Source organism: Lissotriton helveticus, chromosome 8 (genome assembly GCF_964261635.1).
Source record: "Lissotriton helveticus chromosome 8, aLisHel1.1, whole genome shotgun sequence".
NCBI lineage: Eukaryota > Metazoa > Chordata > Amphibia > Caudata > Salamandridae > Lissotriton > Lissotriton helveticus.
The window spans coordinates 1,678,649,521-1,678,673,874 of record NC_136069.1 but is presented as its reverse complement, the minus strand read 5'-3'; the positions used below and the strand labels follow the sequence as shown (position 1 = coordinate 1,678,673,874).

The window sequence follows — 24,354 nt, the reverse complement described above, 5'->3', positions numbered from 1 at the left end:
GTCTGTGAGGGGTGTAAGAGTGCTTCTGGTAGTGTGCGACTGCTAGTCTGTGAGGGCTGAAGATAGCTTCTGGTAGAGTTTGATTGCTCGGCTGTGAGGGGTTTAAGAGTGCTACTGGTAGTGTGTGTGTGATTACGAGTCTTTAAGGGAGGTAAAAGTGCTTCCAGTAGTGTGTGATTGATAGTGTGTGAGGAGGGTAATTTTATTGTTGGTATTTAGGATTTTTTACTTCTCCACCACCTTTGTTTTTTCAATAAGGTATTGGTTGAAGGCGTACTATCATTTAAACCACAATATAGCAACTTTCTTCTTCCACTTCTGAGCCTTGATGGCCTGCATGTTATTATGAGTCTGTACAAAGATTGGGGGGGGGGGGTATTAATGGCCCAGATTGTCTGCTTATTTACTTTCAAGTATCTTGTTGTGCTTACTGGCATCAACAAGTACTAGTTACACCAGTGAGCAGAGCCTGAGCTCCTTCCTCCCAGGCACCTTAGTGCTCACAGCCATTCACCATCTGCTCCAGAACTCAGCCTCTGGCCTCACATGGACACCTCCACAGTAGTTCTTACAGCTGCTCGCCCTAGTTGGTGTTTGTCTCAATGCTCCTTGGCATGAGGGTACACACTGTGCACATAAGCAGCAAAGTGTCATTCACCCGCAGGTTGCTTGATGCTACAGTGTGCTGGATGAGAGCAGATAGTTCGCCACCAGGCAGGTTCACTATACCGAGCATGTGCTGAAGAGCAAGGACTTGAACATGCAGTGTCCAGGAACTCAACCCAATGTAACACAGGTTTCTTCTGTATTTGTCATGCAGTTCCACCATGAAAATCCTCTTTCTACACTATTTCACATTGGGTCTACATGAATGATTTAAAAGGATGTGGCGGGTTCGAGTCTCGGTGTTGGATCCACATTCTGTGATTCTGGCATATCACATAATTTCCCCATGCCTACCAAAAATGAATGTGTCCTTGTGTAATGTAATTGGTGCTCGTTTAAAGTGCTCCAATAGCTATGGGTCTGGTTCGAGCTATATAAAACTGCACACAAAAAATGAGCAAGGGAACTATCTCTTATGCAGAACAGCACAACTGCTGCATAATCAAGATGCTGGAAGAAGGAAGATTGACACAGGGGCAAAGCCCAACACCTTTACCTATTCTGCATATGACATTTTTTTATTATTACATGTTACCCAGCAGATAGCTATGTCCTCAAGCCCCACACTAAAGGCAGAGGGTATGGAGAGAGACAGAAAGACAGAAATATCACAAAACACCAAATACATGCCGGAAAATGTAAACTTTTTCATGAATGAAATGGACATTTATCAGGCTTCAAATATTAACTTCCAGATATTGTTTTAGCTGTTAAAAGTGCATTTTTTGCTGTGGCATTTTTGTTGTATGAAGTTGGTTTTCTCACTTCAATGGGCCAGTCCCAAATTGTAAGCCGGTCTCAGACTTGCAAAAACCCAAAGGGGCGTAATAACCAATTAGTACGCCTCCCGAGAGTTTCTTTGCCTCTGCGCTCACAGCTGTAATATGTCGCATGCACAGAGGCAACGGGATTGACTCAATTGCAAAACACCCTCTGAAGCTAGCTCTGGCGCTTTAAGTGAGCCAACGCTATCGGTATTACAGAAGGGACTGCACAAGAGTCTTAGGCTACTTTTGAAATACGAAAGGGCTCCGAAGAGAGCCAGGACTACGTCGACCTACTGAAAAGTGACAGCACCTCATGCAACATGTGGTCAAAAGGGAAGATGGTAATGTACGCCCTTTGCAAGCTAAATGCCATCCTTAATAGTCCAATGACAACAGCAATGTGAAGGGTGATATGGGCCAAACTTCTCCCATCGGTTAACTATGCGTAGCAGGCATTACCTTTGTCACATAAAAGTGCCAGGAGGTGCTTCAAAAGCCGTTGCGGGCTCCCGCTCCTCAGGTCCCATTGGTTTTCTTCCTGTCACTGATCTTCTGTTTCCTGCCTGCTGCAGCACCAACACCCATCGACCACGCACGCATCCTAGGGTGCATCCTCGACTCAACACTCTCCATGACCAAGCAGGTCAACACCGTCTCGTCCTCCTGCTTCAACACCCTCCGCATGCTCCGCAGCATCTACAGGTGGATCCCCACCGAAACAAGAAGAACGGTCACCCAGGCACTCGTCAGCAGCAGGTTAGACTATGGAAATGCCCTATACGCTGGAGCCTCGACCAAACTCCTGAAACATGTACAACGCATTAAGAAGGCCTCAGCACGCTTGATCCTCGACATCCCTCACCACAGCCACATCACATCCCACCTGAGAGACCTGCACTGGCTTCCCGTCAACAAGAGGATCACCTTCAAGCACCTCACCCATGCACACAAGGCACTCCACAATACCAGACCAGCATACCTCAACAGGCGACTCACCTTCTGCACCCCGAACCGCCAGCTCCGCTCCGCCGACCACACCCTCGCCACAGTCCCCCACATCCGAAGAGTGACCACCGGTGGCAGATCCTTCTCCCACCTAGCCGCCAAGACCTAGAACATCCTCCCCATCCTCCTTCGGCAGACCCAGGACCTACTAACCTTCAGGAGGCTACTCAAGACCTGGCTGTTCGAGCAGTAGCAGCACCCCTCCCCCCAGCGCCTTGAGACCCTCAGGGGTGAGTAGCGTGCTCGACAAATGTTCTGATTGATTGATTGATTGATTGAACAGTCCGAGGGGATCGCAACGCCTGTCTGCTGCTGTGCCTGCCCGGTTCATTGGTGCTCACGGCTCAAGGGGACTACAACTTCCAGCATTTCCCCTGAGGCGCACGGTTACGTGCGTCACAAAGAAGCGCCAGGAGGCGCTTCAAAAGCCGTCGCGGGCTCCCGCTCCTCAGGTCCCATTGGTTTTTTTACCTTCCACTGATCACCTGTTTCCTGCCTGCTGACTGATCAGTCCAAGGGGACCGCAATGCCTGTCTGCTGCTGTCCCCGCTCGGTTTAATTGGTGCTCACGGCTCAAGGGGAGTACAACTTCCAGCATTTTCCCTGAAGCGCACTGTTACGTGCCTCACAAAAAAGCACCAGGAAGCGCTTCAAAAGACGTAGCGGGTTCCCGTAGTGTGGGCGGAGCAGCGGCCCTGGGCCAAGGGCGGGCAAAGCTCGGGCCAGTGGCGGGCCCATCGGATCCTGGATGAGGCTGGGCTGGGCCACCCCTCTTAATACCGCAATTGAAAGTCACAAATCACCGGTAAGACTTCCTATTAAGGAATCCTGTGATTTTGTACCATGATATAAGGATATAATAAGCAAACAAGCAAAATGGGAAAGAGGAAATTGCCAGTAACTAACAAGGGAAATCTCACGGTAAAAACTGCACCAATAACAAATTACTTGAACAGTGCAATGGGCATTGTAACGAGATTGTCCAGGTGGAGGAGAAATTAGCTGCAACTAAAATAGCATTAAACGCTGCCCAAAGAGAGAGTAAATCTGTTGCGGTGGAGGTCTGTGAAGATGGTACTGATCTTGAGTTTGAAGTACAGACCTTGGGCACTGAAATTGGTGGGACAAATAGCAATCCAACGGATGACAGCTTTGACTTTTGTGACCTACCTTCTAACCCTAAGACAGATTTTGCAATTAGGGCTGGACCCTTTGTATTCACAATTTCACCTGAAATATCGGTAGTATCAAACTCCAATTCAGCAGAACCCATTTCTCCACCTGCAAAGAGGTGTAAGAAGCAAACTGCACAAGCCCCATTAAAAAGCAACCTTAAGAAATCAAAAAAAGGGAAGACATCAATGCAGGTTGATAGAAACTCCCTGAAAAGTACTGAAGACACAGCACTACACATGCAAGGCATCGAGACTCTTATTAAAAAGCTACATGGGAAGATAGACACCATCGAGAGACAAGTCATGTCTGAGATAAAAACTGTGCAAAAAGATATCTCTACATTAATGGAACTAGTCTCAGCTCTGCCGACAACAAACACTAATAATATAAGCCCGAGAACTACGCCTAATAGAAAGGATAAGCACAAGGGATCACAGCAAAATGAGCAAGGTGTTAGTGGTATAGTAGCAGCGACTAATAGACATCAGCCCCCTGTATCTCAAAGTAAGGAAGTACCAGGAACTTCTAGATTACATCTAGCTACCAACAGGATAAATGACAATCTGAAAACTGGGAGAAATAATACTCAACTGATTGATAGCCATTATCAGCCGAAGCCGCACCAGGGGGGACCCTTTAGCCTGCCTCCTCAAGCTACCCCCTATGTTATTGTTTTAAAAAATGCCTCAAAACTTTGTGAAAACACTATTGAATCTTGGGACTCATTGAAGAACCAGGTAGTACACTGGTTCTCTAATAACACCCATTGTAGCTCTAGGCTTTTATTCCAAGAAATTATCATGCTAAGAAGAGTAAGCTGGGTGGGTAAAGGGGAAAAGCTATGTGAAGGGGATTGTATTGTAGTAAATTTTGGCCACCGTGAAGCGGTAGGACGTTTATTGGAAGAGGTTTCGGCACAATATTCCTGGAGATATGATGACCGTAATGAGGGCATTACTGCTTTACCCCTTGGATATTTTTATAGATATAGTCCCGACCTACCCCTCCATAAAGGTAGAGTGAACCTATACCCCTGCAAATTTTAGGTTAGCAGTTATGCCAAATAGGTTTGCTCCCCTTAGAAGCTGTAGTGAGGTCGATTGACTTGGATACTACAACTGATGTCATGGAACTTCACAGGGGTCAATAATAAACTGCAAAATCCATTTTGGTTAAAAAGTATCCAGCTACTCCTTGATTCTTTTACAAGAAACCTTGGCGACAGAAGCATTTTACATTAATGGTTTTAATTTTTTTTTACTAATGCAACACCATTTAAGGCTGTGAAAGCAAGTGGAGGCCTAGCAGTATTAATTTCTATATTAGCACCTCTGACCCTAATGAAAAATTATTTAAACTCACAGTACTTTCAGCTCCTAGTTTTTACCGTTGAAGGTAAGCAGAATATTGTACTTATTAATTTGTATAACAATAGTTTTGTTAATACAGGAAAAGAAGTAATTTTAAAACTAGAGGTAGAATTGGATATAGTCTTGAAAGAACTAAGGGACGATAATATCATGATTTGGGCAGGGGATTTTAATTGTGAATTATGTGCATACACTATAGGGGACCAATGTGGTTACGAAGACGAAGTTGGTGATCAGATTTCTAATTTCCCACATAATCTATATGGCGAATCCATTAATCATGATATGTTTAAATTTAATCTGGAAATCATGGAGCCAGGACCACATGAAGGAATTTGCGTTAAACATACATACGAAGGGTCCAGATCGTCTTCATGTATTGACCATTTTTTATTATCCAGAAACTGTGGGCGTTTGGTTGAAGACTGTTTTATACAATCCAGTCTGCTAACTGATCATCACCCTGTTTTATTAACGCTAAACTCTAAATTATTTTATAGAGTACATCTCCTAAAATGAGAACCATTTAAAAAAATGTCTGGATACATCTTCTAGTAACATAGATATCTTTTCAGCCTTCCAAAATATCTCTGACTCAATCTCTAATGAATTGAAAATTAAGAACAGGAAAAATAGGGATGACTTTCCGCGCTGGTTTAACCATCACTGTTCCAGATTAAATAGGGATCTGGAGGAAGAATTAAAATGTAAACCAAAGGATAGGGAAAAAAATCTGTTGCCTTCGGAAGAACTATAAGCAAGCCTTAAAGTCAAGAAAAATAGAAATAAGGGATATTGCTTGGGATAATATGATCCAAGCAGCCGAGACAAAGAACTCGATCCTTTTCTGGAAAACTATTGATCAGCCCCTGTTTAAAGATGCTGCAAGGGTTGACAAATTAGTTACACCAGTAGAATGGTTAATTAATTTTGAAAATATATTTAATCCCTCACAACAGTCGTTCAAAATGGAAGAAAATCGCTACATTACTCGGCAAATAATCCCAGGATAGAATTAATTACCATAGGAGAGATCAATACAGCCTTAAAAAATAGTGCAAGTGGGAAGGCTGCAGGGCCATACGGGGTCCCAACTGAAGTTTTAAAACATGATGAAGAACTCCAGTCACCTATCTTAGTTAACTTGTTAAGTGCTATTATTAATGGGGTCTTACCATCAACTTGTGCCGAAAGCGTGATTCTCCCTATATTTAAGAAAGGGGATAGATGTAGCACAAAATGCTACTGACCAATATCCCTTCTGGATTCCACCTCCAAACTATTGGGCAGAGTTTTGTTAGCCAGATTGGAATGCTCAGTATTGTTTTAGAAGGGGTATTGGAAAGGTGGAGCAATGCGTGAACCTCGAGTTGCTCATAAGGAAATACACACTGGCCAAAAAAGCTTTACTCCATCTCTGTTTTGTCGACCTCTCTAGTGCGTTCGACTTGGTAAATCATGCCAAGTTTTGGAAAACTTTAGCAGAGATGGGTGCCCCGGGGATATTATACATTTTTTATCACAGATATAGGCCCACCTAACTTCAAAAATACGTTATGGCCAAAAGGGGGAATCTACGCACTTTAGGTTACTAGAGGAATTAGACAAGGTTGCGTCCTCGCTCCTCTTTTATTCTCCCTCCATATTAATGGTGTTGATTTTTTAATCCACATCTTGCAAGCTGATGCCCCTGTTATTAATAAACATGTTACCTCAGTTTTATCATATGCAGACGATACAGGTCTAATATTGAGGACTGCAAATGGCCTCCAACTTTTGATAGATAATTTTACAAATTTCATGACCATAAGGGACCTAAAAATGAACCTGAACAAAACATTGGTCATAACATGTGAGAAAATGAAAACAAAATGTAGAAACCACAATGTTGGGGGAACTCCTATTGAGAGGACATCTACCTTCTCTTATCTAAGGTTACTTTTTAATAGCAAAGGACCATGCACTGCTCATATAAATTCTTGTAAATTAAAGCTAGTGAGATCAAGTGAGGCTCTTTTTAGATTCTCACAGAAAATAGGAAACAAGCCTGTATGTGAGATATTAAAACTATACGGGAGCAAGTGTATCACGGGGGTTTGTTATTGTGGAGCGCTATGGGGTATGGCTGATATCTCCCCACTACAAACCCTCGAGAATACGTTTTTGAGAAGGGTTTTATTGGTCCCAAACTCAACAGCTACCTATATAGTGCATAAGGAGCTAGGTGTACCACATATGAGTGACCTGATTAATGTAGCGGCCCTCATATTGTGGCATCGAATCTGGACCAAAGAATAAGTCCATTTTACTAAAGAAGTAATTCTGGATTGCCTTAAATTAGACTATTATAAGAATATACCATGGTTGCACTATATCGGTGGTCTATTAGCAGAGTGCAACATGGAAATTACCCTCAAAGATCCCGTAAGCATCCAGACCCATAGTAAAATGGAGCTCAAGAGGAGTTTATTGCAATCTAGAGAAATAAGAGGGTCGCCGAACTTAGCAAAAGATCAAGCATTAAAGTCTATTGTGAAGGACTGATTGTTTCTGGGACCCAACTGTATCTCATCTTTACAAGAAATGTACAGAATAGATTTTACTTGACAAGACTAAAGCTGAGTACGCTCCACTTCCAAGTAGCTTTCCCACAGATGGGTAAGTGGAGGCAAAATCGAATCAAGTGCCCGTTCGATGGTAAAACCCCTCAGAGTACTTTGCATTTTATACTTTTTTGTAATCTTTACAGGGACATTAGAAAATCGTTTTTACGCCCACTTTTTATCATTAATAAGCTGTATACTTATAAAACTGCTTTTAATCATGTCTGTAATTTGGAAGAGGCATTGATATGTAACGCGGTTATCCTTTCCACACAGATGGTAATCAAAGGGAGAAAGGATCTTACATATTTGGAATCGCTAAATTATGAGCCTGATTAGACAGAATTTTTTTTAAACATGTTAATATTTAATTGTGTGTATTTTGGTGACCCCTGGTGATGACACGTAACCCACATTTGTCTATACCTGTTAATACTTAGTCATATAGTGTTTACATCTGTAAAGAAATGTGCTCTTGAGAAAATCTGCGATATGAATTTGTATTTATATGATGAAATGTTTTTTTTTTATTGTAGAATACTTTTATGGATATATATCTATATACCGAATAAAGCTTGTTTTGATTTGATTTGAAAACATTTTCGCCAGACCGAACAACCCCTGGTTCATAAACCTCATGGCAGCAAAGGAACCCCTGTCACTAACCATGTAGAGCTGGGACCCAAATACAATTTACCGTACATCCATTAAAATGATAATAAAAAAACACTTATGTCTTCAGTCTCATGATCTAGACTTGCATAGTCTCCAGGTAAACGATCTCCATGAAACTGCGAAACAGCCTCAAACAATTCAAACAACAAAGCCTCATCTCAGCCATGCTGTGGAGAAACGGATCTAAATCAAACCTTAGCAGCAAGGCTGTCCCTGCTCCCGTTAAGAGGACTGTACCCATCCTGGAAGTCCCTTGGGTGCATCACCGAGTGCAGAATGTGCAAATACAATAGGGAATCATTGGCCCACATACTTCTATGCTGCCCCGTATGGCGACAGACCATTCGAACACTACTGAGGCCAATCACTGGCACAGCCAACAAAGCCGTCCACTTCCTGTACACCTAGGACACTGTAGCAGACATGACTAAGTTCAGGAAATTTGTACAACACACCCACTCCCTACTGAAAGGCAAAATTCCCATAGCTGGGAGTGATCAATCACTAGACGAGCCTCACGCTCCATAAGGGCCCACATCTGTATGACCCTCTAAAGTCGACCAGAACCAAAACCGTCATGGGCGTTCGATTCTGCACAGTCCGCATATGGCTGTACAGAAATGTTAATATTCAATTCAATTCAATATAACTTTATTTGGTCTAAAAACAACAGGCCATAAAAGTACATAGAAATATTGTATGCGGCTGTAATCACACATAAATATTTAAAATAGTCATAAGTTGATAAAAAACTGTTTAAAAGGGTACGTAAAAAACATATAAAATCCAAGAAAGACACATCAAATAGTACCTCAAATATCACATTTTGGTGCACAATTACAGGTTTAAGGGCGGGAGCTGCGTTTGACGGGGGATAAGGAGGAGATATAGAGAGATCAAAAACCTCAAAGCGGGTCCTCATGCACTCCTACTGTCCCCTATAAGCTCAGCATACCTGCCAAGTTCTTTGTAACAAGTCAGAACTGTGCATACAGATCTAACAGACTAGCCCAAGATAGCCCTGAGTGCTGCTTTAAAAAAAGTGAGGAAAATAAAAACTATTTCGGATGAGCACAGAGATTGTAGGTGCAAGAGGGCTGGTCTGTATCGTTGAAGGCCTGAATTCCTTGAAAGGGGTCTTAAAAAGTGCTTTTGTGCTATGCTGTGCAAATTACAAAATAACATAACGTGCAATAGTGATTGTGCAGAGTACTTATCACAGGGACAGCAGGAAACTAAATTCCCATCTGGATCTAAAAAGTGTTTAAAAAGGAAAGACCAATAAATTGTCCCTGTTCTGAAACGTAAAAAGAGGGACCGCTCCCATCTTGACAGATCCAGCAACAAATACAAAGGGGAGTCATCTGTGTATAGAAAACTATACCACTGCGACACAGGCAATTTGGATAACTCAAGTTACAACCTAATATTTGCGCAGTGGGCCTTAAAAAGTGTTTTCACCTCCATCTTGGCATTTTTAGGGATGCGACTAGGTTTAATAAACCATCCGGATAAGCCAAGGGAACCAGGGGTATCTTGTATATAACTCAACCAGGGAATGGCGCAAGCCTTATTCAGCATCAGGCAGTTAGATATAATGGGGCAGATTTACTACTTCTGGCACATCTCTGCTAATCAGCAGGGATGCACCAGAAGAGTTGTGATGCATCTGCCCACCCGTGCGCCACCACTGATGTGCCGCATTTACAATGCGGCGCACCGTGCCGCACGGATGGGCAGATGCATGTCGCATTCCCCGCCGGAAAGGCGGTGCATTGCTGGAGTTGCGTCGAAAGCGTGATGCAGCTCCAGCAAGGCTCTGGGGTGCCCTATCTCTAACATGCTGCGTCAATCCATACGCCTGCTTCAAGCAGGCGCAGGGTTTTGACGCAGCATGGTCCTAAAAGTGACTGAGTGAAATCTTGTAGATTTCACTAAGCCACTTTTAGGAGGCATTTCTGTGCCGGAACGCCCCCACCCTGTGCCAGAACGACTACATGTGGCGCAGGGCTTTACAACGTGACGCATACAACGTGACGCATACAACGTGACGCATCTCCCAGATGCGTCACATTGTATATACCCCGCAGCATGGCGCTGGCTTTGTGCCGCCGCTGCGTCACAAAACTGACGCCACAGCGGCATAAAAGAGGCGCAAGGGGCTTGTAAATCTGCCCCATGTCCTTACAGAGTTTAGCGGCTGGGTTCGGCCAAACCCTAACCCATAATAAGAGTGTCATGTTAATAACAAACTACAGTCGCTTTACACTTGGTTTGTAGGACCTTTCCAAAGCACTGGAACTTTATTGCAGACCTCTAATCAAACACTCCAAATACCGTCTGGTGAGGTTAGCTAAACATTTGGGACTTGCACGTCACTACATATCAAAGTATAAAATGTGCCTGAAACAACACTGCTCACCCTGTAACAGAACCGCCAAGATGGTCAAGTAAAAAAATGTTTTGATAAAATATGTGAAATAAAAAAATTAAAAAACACTTGCAAAACCATCACTGTCGTCCCGCTTCAAGTTTGCCAAAAGAAAACCATATCCAGCAACAAGTTACTGGGACAAGAAACAATTTGTCATATTTTTCAAATTGTTAGGTTTTAATGAAGCACTCTGGAATTTAAGACGTATTTTAAATTTAATTGTTTGAACTTTTTACTGTAATGATTTTAAGTTATCATGGAATAAATTACTCATTCATTCTTTGAGGATCATTGTAGTTTTCATCATAATTTAACAGAGATCTTAAACAAGCAATGGCAGTTAAGCTGAGCACACACAAAGTTAGCAGACGTCATGTGACAATTGGTTGTGTCTTTGAAATGTTATTTCATTAAAACTGGTTGCAGTAGAAAAATGGAGAAATGAAGAACAGGAGTCAGAAGGTCCGATAGGAGTGGGGCAGTGAGAGGAGCTTTGTATGTGATGGGATATTGGGTAGGTGTCATTGAGACACCAGAATCAAGCAGAAAGAGAGACCAGGGGTCATTTTATGGAAGTACACTGGGGGGCTCAACGGGCATTTGCACACGCTTTGCGTCCCCCTGGGGACCTTTGGTATTACACAAGGGGCCAAAACCGCTAGTGTATCCCTTTCTGTAATACTGATAGCGCTGGCCCACATAAAGCGTCGGCACTATCTTCAGAGGGCATTCCTTTATTTGCATAGAGGAGGGAATCCCTTTGCGCCTGTGTCCCCGCTGTATTACAGACGCAGGGGAAAAGGCAAATAAGCTATCAAGGCCAGACATCCTTTTGCAGGTGAATGCAGTCACTCACTGCACCTGCCTGCAAGGGGATATCCAATCCCCTTTTAAAGTGCAGGTGAAAACACAGAATGGCTTCAAAGGAGGTGCTCCATGTTTCACCTGAATGTGCTGCCCTGCGGGCAGCATGAGTTCACGGCTGCCATGGGGGCAGCCCATTTATCCTAAAAGGGTGCATTTTACTTGATTGCGCTGGACTCACCTTTTTAAAGGTGCACCCAGAGTAATCAAGGAAACTGCTGTATACATAATATGGCCACCGGGAGAGTGCGAAAAGATGTGTGGAGCAGAGAAGAGGCATGAACTCCAAATGGTGAGGGAGAGAGGTACTGGGTGTACTGGATAAAGGAGAGATGAGTGCAGTGGGAAATGATCATCGCCAGGAGCTAGTCAGCCAGACAACAGCAAGCAAGCAAGGCGTCTTCTCCAGCCCTGGAACATGCAAACAGATTACACTACACACAGAAGCTGCGGTTGAACATGTCTTTCTTCACCAACCTTCGTTCATACTCTACCAATTATGTCACACTTGCCAAACCACACCCTAACACATCCCCCTCATATTACGCAATTCCTGTTCAGAGTCTGCCCAACAACCTAGGTCATGGTGCAACTAGCATCAATATGCTACATCAAGTAGAAGGAGCAGAGGTGAGGCAAATGAGAGATGGGCACCAGGGGATATTAGCGATGGGCATGACTGCGACCATCAGATATTGGTTGCAGAGAATGATGGAAACACACGTGCACTGGGAAACAAGCACTGCTAGATTGATAAACTTGTGACCATCAAGTAAACAAGGCAGGGTATAGTAGTGTAAGATGAACGTGAGGAAATACTAGAGAAGGAGAGACTGATAACCAGCAAGCACAGAGTACAGGAATGTAGGAATCATAAGTATAGTTAAATGTGAGTATCAGTAGAGACTATGGAGTGATAATCTATAACTACAAGTATTGGGTGCACTTGATGGAACAGAGATGAGTGCAGTGGGAGATGCTACTCAGGAGATCCTACTGATGGACAGGCAGGACTTGCTAGCAGAGAAAGGAGGAGGAAGTGAAATGGTTGATGATCACTGAGAAATGCTACTGATGGGCAGATCTGTGGCCAGCATTTATAGCGTCCACATATTAGATTGGGGGGGGGGGGGGGTAGTGCATGGGCTTGGGCATGGGGAGATGCTAGTGATAGTTCTGTAATCACCATGTAGTGGACATTCATGATGGAGAAGAGGTGAGTGCGGAGGAAGAGAAGCATTGGGATAGGTTTGAAGGGGAGGCGCCTGGCCATCAGGTATTGGATGAAGGGAATACAGGCGATATGAGGACAGTGGGAAATGGGAGGTGTGCCTCGAGAGGGCCTGCTGATAGGCAGACCACTGACCAGTGGGTAGATGCCCCACGTTTAACGACGAAGGCAGTAACATACGACTGTTCCGAATGGATATACCTAATGAGCAGATGAGTAGAAAATCAGAGATCAGTGAAACAGCAAATGGCTCAGCTGTCACGTGCACAGGGAACATTGACAGCACACTGAGGAAACAGCAGAAGATGTCAGATGTACAAACTGCAAAAAACAAGTGATAGAAGCAGACAGTGTGTAGAACCAAGAGCTCAGTTCATAATGTAAACAGGAAGGACGTATACCGAAGAGCATTGGCAATATGGCACAGTCAGGAATGAGAGATGAAATAAGGAGACAGAATCATGAGCACGCTAGATGATAGGAACAAGAGCCCAAGAGGTGTTGGACACAGACATGCTGCACTATGAGGACACATGTCACACGTTGAGCAGGCGCGGTTCACTACTCAGGCCACAAAATAAGATAGAAGCATACTGTATGCAAGGGGGAGAGTGTAGTAGAACATAAAAGCAGCAAGAATGCTGAGATTAGGGCAAATCATTAGATGAAAGCAGGCAGGATGCAGCTGTGAGAGCACAGAAGGTGATATAAGCAGACTGGACGCAGCAGTGAGAGTACAGAGGGTGATATAAGCAGGCGGGGTGCAGCAATGACAACACTGACAGCACTGAAGGTGATATAAGCAGGCAGGATGCAGCGATGAGAGCAGACAAGGTGATGCAAGCAGACTAGAAGCAGCAACGCCTGCGCTGACACTAGAAGGAAGAGGAGAACACTGAGTGGGAAGAGCCAGGTGAGGGGGGAAACAAGACGGATGCCCAGAGGACCCAGTCCTTAGGTCTGTTATTGCCAATGTAACACCAGACTATATCTTGATTTGACCCCCGCAGGTGTACAGAGGTTACCTGGATGACCCCAGAAACACAGATGACGCGTGGGTTGAGACACGTGCAGTGAATGTGAACTTTGAAATCTCACTTTCCCGGGATATCCTGGAATTGGTAAGATCTTCCTTGTGTGAACCTCATGAGGGTCTGTGAATTGGAATAGAGCTGGTTCTGTATGACTGTCTTGTTTTCATCCATTTGGGACATTATTATTTAGTGCACCAGAATGGAAAATCACAATACAGCTTGTTGCATGGCCTCACATAGGAAATCAACTGTGTTGCTCATCTAATGACCTATCTGCTAGAAACGTCTAGCTGTAGATCCCTTACCTTTGATGTTCCCAGGCGTAAGGAATCTGCAGCTAGATAGAGTCTCTACCAGATAATATGTTACCGAAAGTAAGTAACTTGTTCTTTGCGGTGTGAGCCAGAGTGTTAGGGCAGTGGTTCATGCAAAGATACAGGATGTGGTTAGCAGCAAAGAATAGGACAGTAGCTTTGCCTGCTTGCATGAACATCGTTAAGAAAAGATGAGCAACTTGAAATAGCGAAAAACAGAACCATGCACTTAAACAGACTGTCCCCCGGCGAGAAGCAAGGCCTGACCTAGAACAGAGGGTCAGATAGAACTTATGGAATCTAGTTCGTAGAGTGACACTCCAATTATGTAGAAAATCCAAATTTGTGAAGTGTTTCTTTGTGCATCAATTATAATCAATATAATGATTGATTACCTGGTAAACAGTTCCCTTTACAGTAAAGTTACAGCAATGCATGTTTTTCAAAATATTGCTTCGGAAATGTAGTTGATGTGCTGTATAATGATCAAACTCATAATGTCATAAGCGATTGGAATAACCTATGCCAACCCTGTAACAGTATTGCTAATGTGCTCTTGTCAAAAATTAATGAAGCATGTTGAAATTTAAAAAAAAGATAGTGTATAAAAGTGTAATAATCTGTTATGTTTTGTGGCTTTGTAGAGAGCATTATCACATGGAAGAGTATCCATCTCGGGCGAGGGTCTACCCAAACCTAGAGCCTAGTGAGACAGCTCCAAAAGCCAAGTCAGCTTCTTGAGGAATTCAAGAAGTGATGATGAGACTCTTATGTGTAGTGGCAGGTTGTTCCACACTTTAGGAGCTATGTAGAAGAAGGCTAGATGGACACATCTGGATTTCTGTATATGAGGGATGTGTGCAAGTAGGAGACTAGACAAACTGAAGTGTCTGGGCGGTTTGTGAAACATAGCTGTCAAGGTTTTAGATTACTTGTGTGACATGACATTTTCATAATTTTGGTGTAAATAAGGGTGACATTCAATGACTGTGAATCACTATTCATGTTCAAAACCAAGCAATGAAAACGAGGGAAACCTAAATATCAGGAAGTACACCCATTTGGGCAATTAGAAACTCTAAGAAGATCTGAAAACTGCTGCTGTGGGGTCTGACGGTACCAAACAGGATGTGAGAGGCCCCCGCAGCTAGACTGGTGGGCACAATTTCTTTCCAAGATGTTCTTAGCTGTTTTGGAGTGAGGGATTATTCCAAAATCCTGGAGGGGGGCTATTATTAGGCCTCTGCACAAGAAAGGTGATAGGAATGATCCTAAGAACTATAGATTAATTAATCTGCTAGATATTGGAGTGAAAGTATTTTCGAAAATAATTTTGGGCAGATTAAAAGACTGGGTGGATGCAGATTCGATCGTACCGGTGAACAAGGAGGCTTCAAAGAGGGGCACTCAACTATAGATCATTGCTTTGCCCTATGGGCATTAGCAGGTAAATCTATTGAACAGCAGGGCAGTTTATACTGCTGCTTTGTTGATTTCCGTGCAGCATTTGACCTTGTGGATAGGGAGTGCCTTTGGGAAACATTAAGAAGGTATAATATTCCGAAGGAGCTCCTAGCAATAATTCAAGTGTTGCATGAACAGAACTGGGCACAGGTCATTAAAGATTTAAGAGGGGGTTTGACCCCGGAAATAGCTATAAACAATGGCCTTAGACAGGGTTGCATTCTAGCCCCACTTTTATTTTCAATATTTCTCGCAGACCTACCATCTTCCTTGATGACCGATAGAAGTACAAGCCCAAAAGTTAGTGGGAAGCATATATCCTGTTTGCTGTATGCGGACGACTTAGTAATTTTAGACCAAACGGAGCTGGGTTTGCAAAGAAAGTTAAATGCGTTCAATATATATTGTGCTTTTAAACGCCTTACAGTGAATATGGATAAAACAAAAATCCTGTGCTTCGGTAAGAGAAATCAAAAATGTAATTGGACTTTGGGGCAAACGAAATTAGAAATTGTTAACCATTATGAATATCTTGGGATATGGTTTGACAAGTCTCTAAAATGGACTACGCACCTGGAGGCCCAGAAAGTTAAAGCCCTAGCTTCAGTTTGCGGGCTGAAAAATGTCAACAGTAGCTATGGTGATATGTCCCACAGACCACTGTTGAAGGCATTCAATGCAATGATCCCCCCACAAATGCAATATGGTGCAGAAATATTATGTTTAGGTGGGAAAAGTACCTGGAACAGAGAAGAGGGGACATGTTTAAAAGCACTATTGTCATTACCTAGCTCATCAATGTTACAGTCAATCAGATTAGAGCTAGATGTGACTTCGTGGGATGTCCAGGTACAAGTAGGTTTGTTAAGGATCTGGAAACGGCTGGGAACAGGAGAAGGGATGAAAGTGTCACAATGGTGTATGGAGGAGATCCAGAAGAGTGAACTTAGGTGGGCGAATGAAACAAGAAAGAAACTGTACTCCATCTGCGATAAATTAAAAGTGGAAATGGATTTGCTGTCCTGGTATATTGCAAAGTCAAAGAGTGAGCTTAAACTCCTAGGGAAGGAACTGTCCAAATCAATCGATATAGAGTATCTGTTAAAATAAAATCAGTGCAATCCCTAATAAATAGCTGGAGGAAAGAAAATTGGTATCCCTATTTAGACACCCTGCCAAATTGGGGGCTTAGAATGAAACTTTTAAGTGTGAGAATTGAGATTAACTCAGCTCGGTCAAATGACAAAATTAAAAAGGAATTGTTGGGTCTAGATGGTAGATGCACATGCAGGATTGGTACGAAATGTAATTGCTTGCATATATTAATAGACTTTCAAAAATTAGTAGTCCAGCGAAAATAGTTTTTACGACCGTTATTTATAAAATATAGCATTAGGTCCCGTCTGCAAGCAGTTGAGCTCCTCACAGACATGTTTTACCTTGATATTGCCATTGCGGTGGCAAGGTTTATCCAGGCTGTTAAAAAGTTGTTCATGGAATAGGAAATGGAGGACTAGATCAAGTAATGAAGAATGGAGAATTAAGTTTTATTTTTTTAATATTTTAAAACAGGTTTTAATGAAGTCGACCTACCCTTAGGATGTTGGAATGTATTTTATTGCTGTATGAAATTGGTTTTAACTATGATGGAGGATATGGAACATCATAAGTACATATGGAAACGATATGTGGTTTTAGGAATTATTCTAAGAATTTTAAAATAAATGTGTATTCCTTGTGGTTTAGAGATCAATGATCTAATTAAACTTAACATTTTGACTTGACTTGACTTGAGAGGCCCCCGCGTGGATGATCTCAGCTGCCTGCTAATACATTATGATAATTCATAGCTGGCAAGTTCAGTTTGCCCACGTGTTACATTTTTATGTATTCAAAGTGCGTATGTGTGACATTTCCTGCACTATGTGTGACACTTTGAGTGACACTTTATCAGAGCACAGAGGAAGAACAGAATGACAGGGAAAGACGGCACAAGAACAGAGAGGGAAGAGAAGGCACAGATCAAAGTGGGCAACAAATTATGGACAGAGCTCATAAAGGCGAAAAAGTTTATTAGACAAGAGCAAGGTGTGCATGAAGGAAAGGGGCAGAAAGCATGGGTAGTATATATCATGAGAGCATACACCTCTGTTGCAGATGGGCTGGGCACAACTGCCAGTCGCTTAAATGATGATGGAGGAGTGCATGGAGCAGACATGTCTCATCCCCTCTTGGGCTGGAGACGTCCCGTGTCAATACGGTACATCTTCCCTGTCCCTACAGAACTGCAGCCCACAGAGATGTGACTTTTGCAATTCTGAGAGACTCTTTGGGTTGGGCTGGGGGCCTCTTGATCATTTCAGACAACAGTCTAAGGCAGCTGCGAATGTTTGCTGGAGACTGGCCTTGACATAGGGTTGCCACCTGGCCAGTTTTCTACCGGTATGACTGGTATTTTACTGTACCAGTTAGTAAATAATTAAAAACAATCCCAAAAAGCCAGTATTTTCCCCCTCATTGTTACATACTAGCAAACTGCAGGCATAACGAAGAAAGTACTTTAACCATGCTTTAGAGCTGCACGTAATGATCCCTGACTGATACATAAAATATACAGAATCGGAAACCAAAGTGAATACAGATAGATTGATGTGGATATAAACAAATGTTAATAGCCGGTATATTTTTGAATGCATACAATCCTGCCTTGAATAGTGCGGAATCAGCCGACCGACCGACTGGAGAGGCACCAATGCCTCCATTCTGGCGCAGGGCACCGCAGATAGACGAACACAGTACATACAGTATTGCACTGGTGATCATAATGCTGGCGCTCATGATTCTCCAACTCTGACTGGTATTTAGAATCATGTCTGAAGCCTAACTAAAGTGCAATGTGAAGCTGAGATGGCCGACTGTGCATACCAAAATGGTAATAAGTTTAGGATTTTGTCTTAAGTTAGTTCTGTGAACCGGGCCCCTATTACTTACCGATAATCTTTATTACTCCTGGTCCCGTTGTCCTCGTCCACTTCAGTAACAACATGTGAGATAATCCTATCTCACGACAGAAAAAAAGAACCAAGGAATGCTTGCACTACCCCTCCCCTCCCACTGGGAGTACATAAACTTACCCTATCCTAGCATTCCTCCTGAACCACCAAGCCCAAGATGAGGGCCCGTAAGTCTGGGAGGGAGGGAGGATGTAATGAAGGGGACGAGGACAACAGGACCAGGAGTAATGAAGATTACCGGTAGGTAACAGGACATTACCCCCAGGTCCTTCCTGTCCTTGTCCCCTTCAGTAACAACAAGTGAGAATACCCAAGCAGCAACTGGCCATCATCACACTACAAACCACCAGGACACAGAACCAGCAACAAACCCAGTGATTTATTGATTACAGTACATTAAGAAGGAAATCAGGAGCAAACGTCCTGAAGAACCCCCAAACCAAAATTAGCATCATCCCCCAGAACATTCTGAATGCGATAATGCCTTTCAAAGGTATTCAAAGAAGCCCAGGTAGAATTCCAAACAGATCTCAGCCAGCGAAACACCCCGGACCTCAGCCCAAGCGGCCACCATCCCCCTAGTATAACGCCCATGAACCCCAGGCGGAGGGGGAGAGCCAGAAAGAAGGTAAGCTAACATGATAACCTGCTTCAACCAGTGACCAATGGACGAAGAAGCCTGGCATCCATGGGAGTAATTCCCAAAAGACACAAAAATGGAGTCAGACTTGCGAAAAGGGTCGGTGTGGTCCAAATAGACCAGAAACGCTCTGAAAATGTAAAGCAAATCCCAAGGAAGTTCACCAACTGCCCCCTGCCCTGATCCCAAAGCCTGAAATGGCAGAAACCGGTCCCCGGAAGCTTGTTTCCTTCCCAGTACAAGAATTGGCTTGGTAGTTTGGTTTGCCCTGTTCCCATCATGCACTGGGACAGGAACAGACTAATTTGCATATAGCCAAGTTCTGAGCTGGGATGGTGCAGTGAGCTAAAAAACGGTGATGGATCAAGCCCTGATCTTTTGACTGGGTAAGAGTGGTCTGCTTAATTCAGGCACTCTGTTCATCACCACCCCCTTTTCTGAATCATTTTGTCCACCATAAGCGTGGAAGGGTATACTCAGATGTGAGTCCCTTGCTCATTGCACCATCAGGATTCAAGCAAGCCGGGCCGAAGACGCCTGAAATGGCAGAAACCGGTCCCCGGAAGCTTGTTTCCTTCCCAGTACAAGAATTGGCTTGGTAGTTTGGTTTGCCCTGTTCCCATCATGCACTGGGACAGGAACAGACTAATTTGCATATAGCCAAGTTCTGAGCTGGGATGGTGCAGTGAGCTAAAAAACGGTGATGGATCAAGCCCTGATCTTTGGACTGGGTAAGAGTGGTCTGCTTAATTCAGGCACTCTGTTCATCACCACCCCCTTTTCTGAATCATTTTGTCCACCATAAGCGTGGAAGGGTATACTCAGATGTGAGTCCCTTGCTCATTGCACCATCAGGATTCAAGCAAGCCGGGCCGAAGACGCCTGAAATGGCAGAAACCGGTCCCCGGAAGCTTGTTTCCTTCCCAGTACAAGAATTGGCTTGGTAGTTTGGTTTGCCCTGTTCCCATCATGCACTGGGACAGGAACAGACTAATTTGCATATAGCCAAGTTCTGAGCTGGGATGGTGCAGTGAGCTAAAAAACGGTGATGGATCAAGCCCTGATCTTTGGACTGGGTAAGAGTGGTCTGCTTAATTCAGGCACTCTGTTCATCACCACCCCCTTTTCTGAATCATTTTGTCCACCATAAGCGTGGAAGGGTATACTCAGATGTGAGTCCCTTGCTCATTGCACCATCAGGATTCAAGCAAGCCGGGCCGAAGACGCCTGAAATGGCAGAAACCGGTCCCCGGAAGCTTGTTTCCTTCCCAGTACAAGAATTGGCTTGGTAGTTTGGTTTGCCCTGTTCCCATCATGCACTGGGACAGGAACAGACTAATTTGCATATAGCCAAGTTCTGAGCTGGGATGGTGCAGTGAGCTAAAAAACGGTGATGGATCAAGCCCTGATCTTTGGACTGGGTAAGAGTGGTCTGCTTAATTCAGGCACTCTGTTCATCACCACCCCCTTTTCTGAATCATTTTGTCCACCATAAGCGTGGAAGGGTATACTCAGATGTGAGTCCCTTGCTCATTGCACCATCAGGATTCAAGCAAGCCGGGCCGAAGACGCCTGAAATGGCAGAAACCGGTCCCCGGAAGCTTGTTTCCTTCCCAGTACAAGAATTGGCTTGGTAGTTTGGTTTGCCCTTTTCCCATCATGCACTGGGACAGGAACAGACTAATTTGCATATAGCCAAGTTCTGAGCTGGGATGGTGCAGTGAGCTAAAAAACGGTGATGGATCAAGCCCTGATCTTTGGACTGGGTAAGAGTGGTCTGCTTAATTCAGGCACTCTGTTCATCACCACCCCCTTTTCTGAATCATTTTGTCCACCATAAGCGTGGAAGGGTATACTCAGATGTGAGTCCCTTGCTCATTGCACCATCAGGATTCAAGCAAGCCGGGCCGAAGACGCCTGAAATGGCAGAAACCGGTCCCCGGAAGCTTGTTTCCTTCCCAGTACAAGAATTGGCTTGGTAGTTTGGTTTGCCCTGTTCCCATCATGCACTGGGACAGGAACAGACTAATTTGCATATAGCCAAGTTCTGAGCTGGGATGGTGCAGTGAGCTAAAAAACGGTGATGGATCAAGCCCTGATCTTTGGACTGGGTAAGAGTGGTCTGCTTAATTCAGGCACTCTGTTCATCACCACCCCCTTTTCTGAATCATTTTATCCACCATAAGCGTGGAAGGGTATACTCAGATGTGAGTCCCTTGCTCATTGCACCATCAGGATTCAAGCAAGCCGGGCCGAAGACGCCTGAAATGGCAGAAACCGGTCCCCGGAAGCTTGTTTCCTTCCCAGTACAAGAATTGGCTTGGTAGTTTGGTTTGCCCTGTTCCCATCATGCACTGGGACAGGAACAGACTAATTTGCATATAGCCAAGTTCTGAGCTGGGATGGTGCAGTGAGCTAAAAAACGGTGATGGATCAAGCCCTGATCTTTGGACTGGGTAAGAGTGGTCTGCTTAATTCAGGCACTCTGTTCATCACCACCCCCTTTTCTGAATCATTTTGTCCACCATAAGCGTGGAAGGGTATACTCAGATGTGAGTCCCTTGCTCATTGCACCATCAGGATTCAAGCAAGCCGGGCCGAAGACGCCTGAAATGGCAGAAACCGGTCCCCGGAAGCTTGTTTCCTTCCCAGTACAAGAATTGGCTTGGTAGTTTGGTTTGCCCTGTTCCCATCATGCACTGGGACAGGAACAGACTAATTTGCATATAGCCAAGTTCTGAGCTGGGATGGTGCAGTGAGCTAAAAAACGGTGATGGATCAAGCCCTGATCTTTGGACTGGGTAAGAGTGGTCTGCTTAATTCAGGCACTCTGTTCATCACCACCCCCTTTTCTGAATCACTGATCCCAAAGCAGGCAGTTCATCAACACAATAGGAGTCAAGAGGGAACTAAAGGCCAGACCACCGCCCACTCAAAGTATTATAAACAGCAAATGGCCTCACCTACACTACACCCAATCCTTAGAATATGACAACAGGGTTTTCAATATTTTTCAATTCCCTAGAGTGTGTTCCCTATCACTACTCAGATTGTCATGGTGTATCAATTTAATGTCTTAAAAACCATCAGAGGCTAAATCCCACCCGACGATAAGCAAAGAAATGTCAAATAGTGCGAGGAAAGGGAGAGAGTACCTCACGGTAGTAACACCAAGGGGGCTGCTGGCTGGTACTCGCCAGCATAAACCACTAATCGTCATCGGTTACTCTCTGTGTAGAGAAAAGATAAGTGTAAATTCTCCTTTTTGAAGAATCTCAAAGCAATAAGTTAAGAGTGATAGTGAAACTTAAACAGAAGTAAACTATCAGTGCCTAGTGTTTTTATATGTGCCCATTGGACCCCTGTGAGAATCTAAAAAGATAATTCTCACCATTAAAAACCGGTGAAGCTTGCTGGCCTGACACAACGTTATTAAATGTTGCAAGCTTCCCCAATTAAAAATGTTTTTCATCAAACAATGATCAACTCTGTACTGCCAATATGTTTTGTTACTGAATCATCACACAACTTCTTGCTGTTAGGGGTTCCAATTCTCAACTTCACTCGAGATTCACCTAAAACCTGTGATGGTACCGTTAAAATTGCAAAAAGGGGACGCCAGTTATAACAGCCATCTGCCTTACAAGAAGACATAATGAATTCAAACGCTTTATAGCCAAGCGGTTTGCTGCATATAGTATACATAATCACATCTTTACCTAGCGGTTGCGAAGCCTACTCGTACCTGCAACAGTCTTCACAATGGTACACGCGTCCTCTGATCACGTGCCCCCTGGGGGACTGCCCACTGTCTAGCCCCCTACAGACATTCAAAAGCGATATGTTATGTTCCTCGGTATCTCAATCAATATCCTTTCTTTCTGACAATAAAAACAAATTGCAGCCACGCATGCCGTTCTGCCAGTCGTAAGTGTAGTATGCACACACCCGTCATCCTCCCTTTCCAAACATTTAGCACCCACAGCTATGCAGAGCAACATTGGGTATGTTATACAGAGTCCGTACACACTGCGATGTCGACAGCACCACCAATACTCGGCGGTCTTGAAGTGCGCCCTCACAACTAACAGTGCACATCATAGTCTAAATATGAGCTCTTAAGCGTCTTCCAGCAGTCCACGCCTCTCTTTCTCCCGATTGCACAATGCTTACCCGTGCCGCGTCCCTCCAATGTGTTAGAAACTCCGACAATGAGCTAACACATCCGCGCGGCTTAAAGGCACTCTGAGCCCCACCCTTCCAGCACGTAAACATCCGGGGTGGGGAGTACCAGCTCCTGGGAGCAGTGGAACTGAGAAAGAACTTTCGGAACAAAGGAAGAATCCAACCACAGGACCACCCCATCGTCAGAAAGGGATCAAAAAGGCTCCAGAGCCATCGAGGCCCCGAGTTCCCAAAGGCGCCTGGCCGAAGTAATGGCCACCAAAATGACAGACTTGAAAGTTACAAATTTCATATCCACATCCGACAGAGGCTCAAAAGGAGAAGCCAACAAAGCATGCAACACCAAAGGTGGTACCAAAGAGGAAAAGAAGGTCTCACCAACAGACGGGACAAAGAAAAACTGCGAAGCAACTGAGCAACCAAATCGTCCACATCAGGCAAATTCCCCCAAGAAGAATGGAAAGCTCTGACAGCAGCCCACTGAGCACGTAAAGTGGAGACAGCCAAACCCTTCTCAAACCCCTCCCAGAGAAACTGAAGGACATCAGGCAGGGGACAAAGCAGAGGAGACAACTCCAGAGCCAGACACCAACAATGGAAATGTCTCCAAAGCCGACCTTAGGACTTGAGAGTAGAAGGCTGCCTTGACTGCTGAATGGCAACTGCTAAATGCTCGGGGAGACCCCAACTCCTCCACACCTGCCACTTAACTTCCAGGATTACAAATTAAGTTGCTGAAGGGACAATATCGGAGAGGACTGCAGGGGAGATGGGAAGAATGGGAGCAGCCAACAACCGAAGAGTGTGAAACAACGATCGCCGGGGCCAACATGGCATCACCACCTCACGATCCTCCAGCAACAGACAAGACATAAACCTGGGGATCAGAGCCAGCTGAGGAAAGGCATACAG

At 44.2% G+C, this 24,354-nt stretch overlaps 1 protein-coding gene across 4 annotated transcripts in view; it reads left to right on the top strand.

Moving 5' to 3' along the window:
• Positions 1-24,354, top strand: part of LOC144773622 (transient receptor potential cation channel subfamily M member 2-like) — a 1,628,848-nt gene that overhangs the window by 1,597,980 nt on the left and 6,514 nt on the right. For all 4 annotated transcript variants that reach the window (XM_078658771.1, XM_078658770.1, XM_078658769.1 and 1 more), the window contains one exon: positions 13,802-13,912. In XM_078658771.1, coding sequence (XP_078514897.1) covers positions 13,802-13,912 — 111 coding nt within the window. The remainder of the gene's footprint in view (positions 1-13,801; positions 13,913-24,354) is intronic.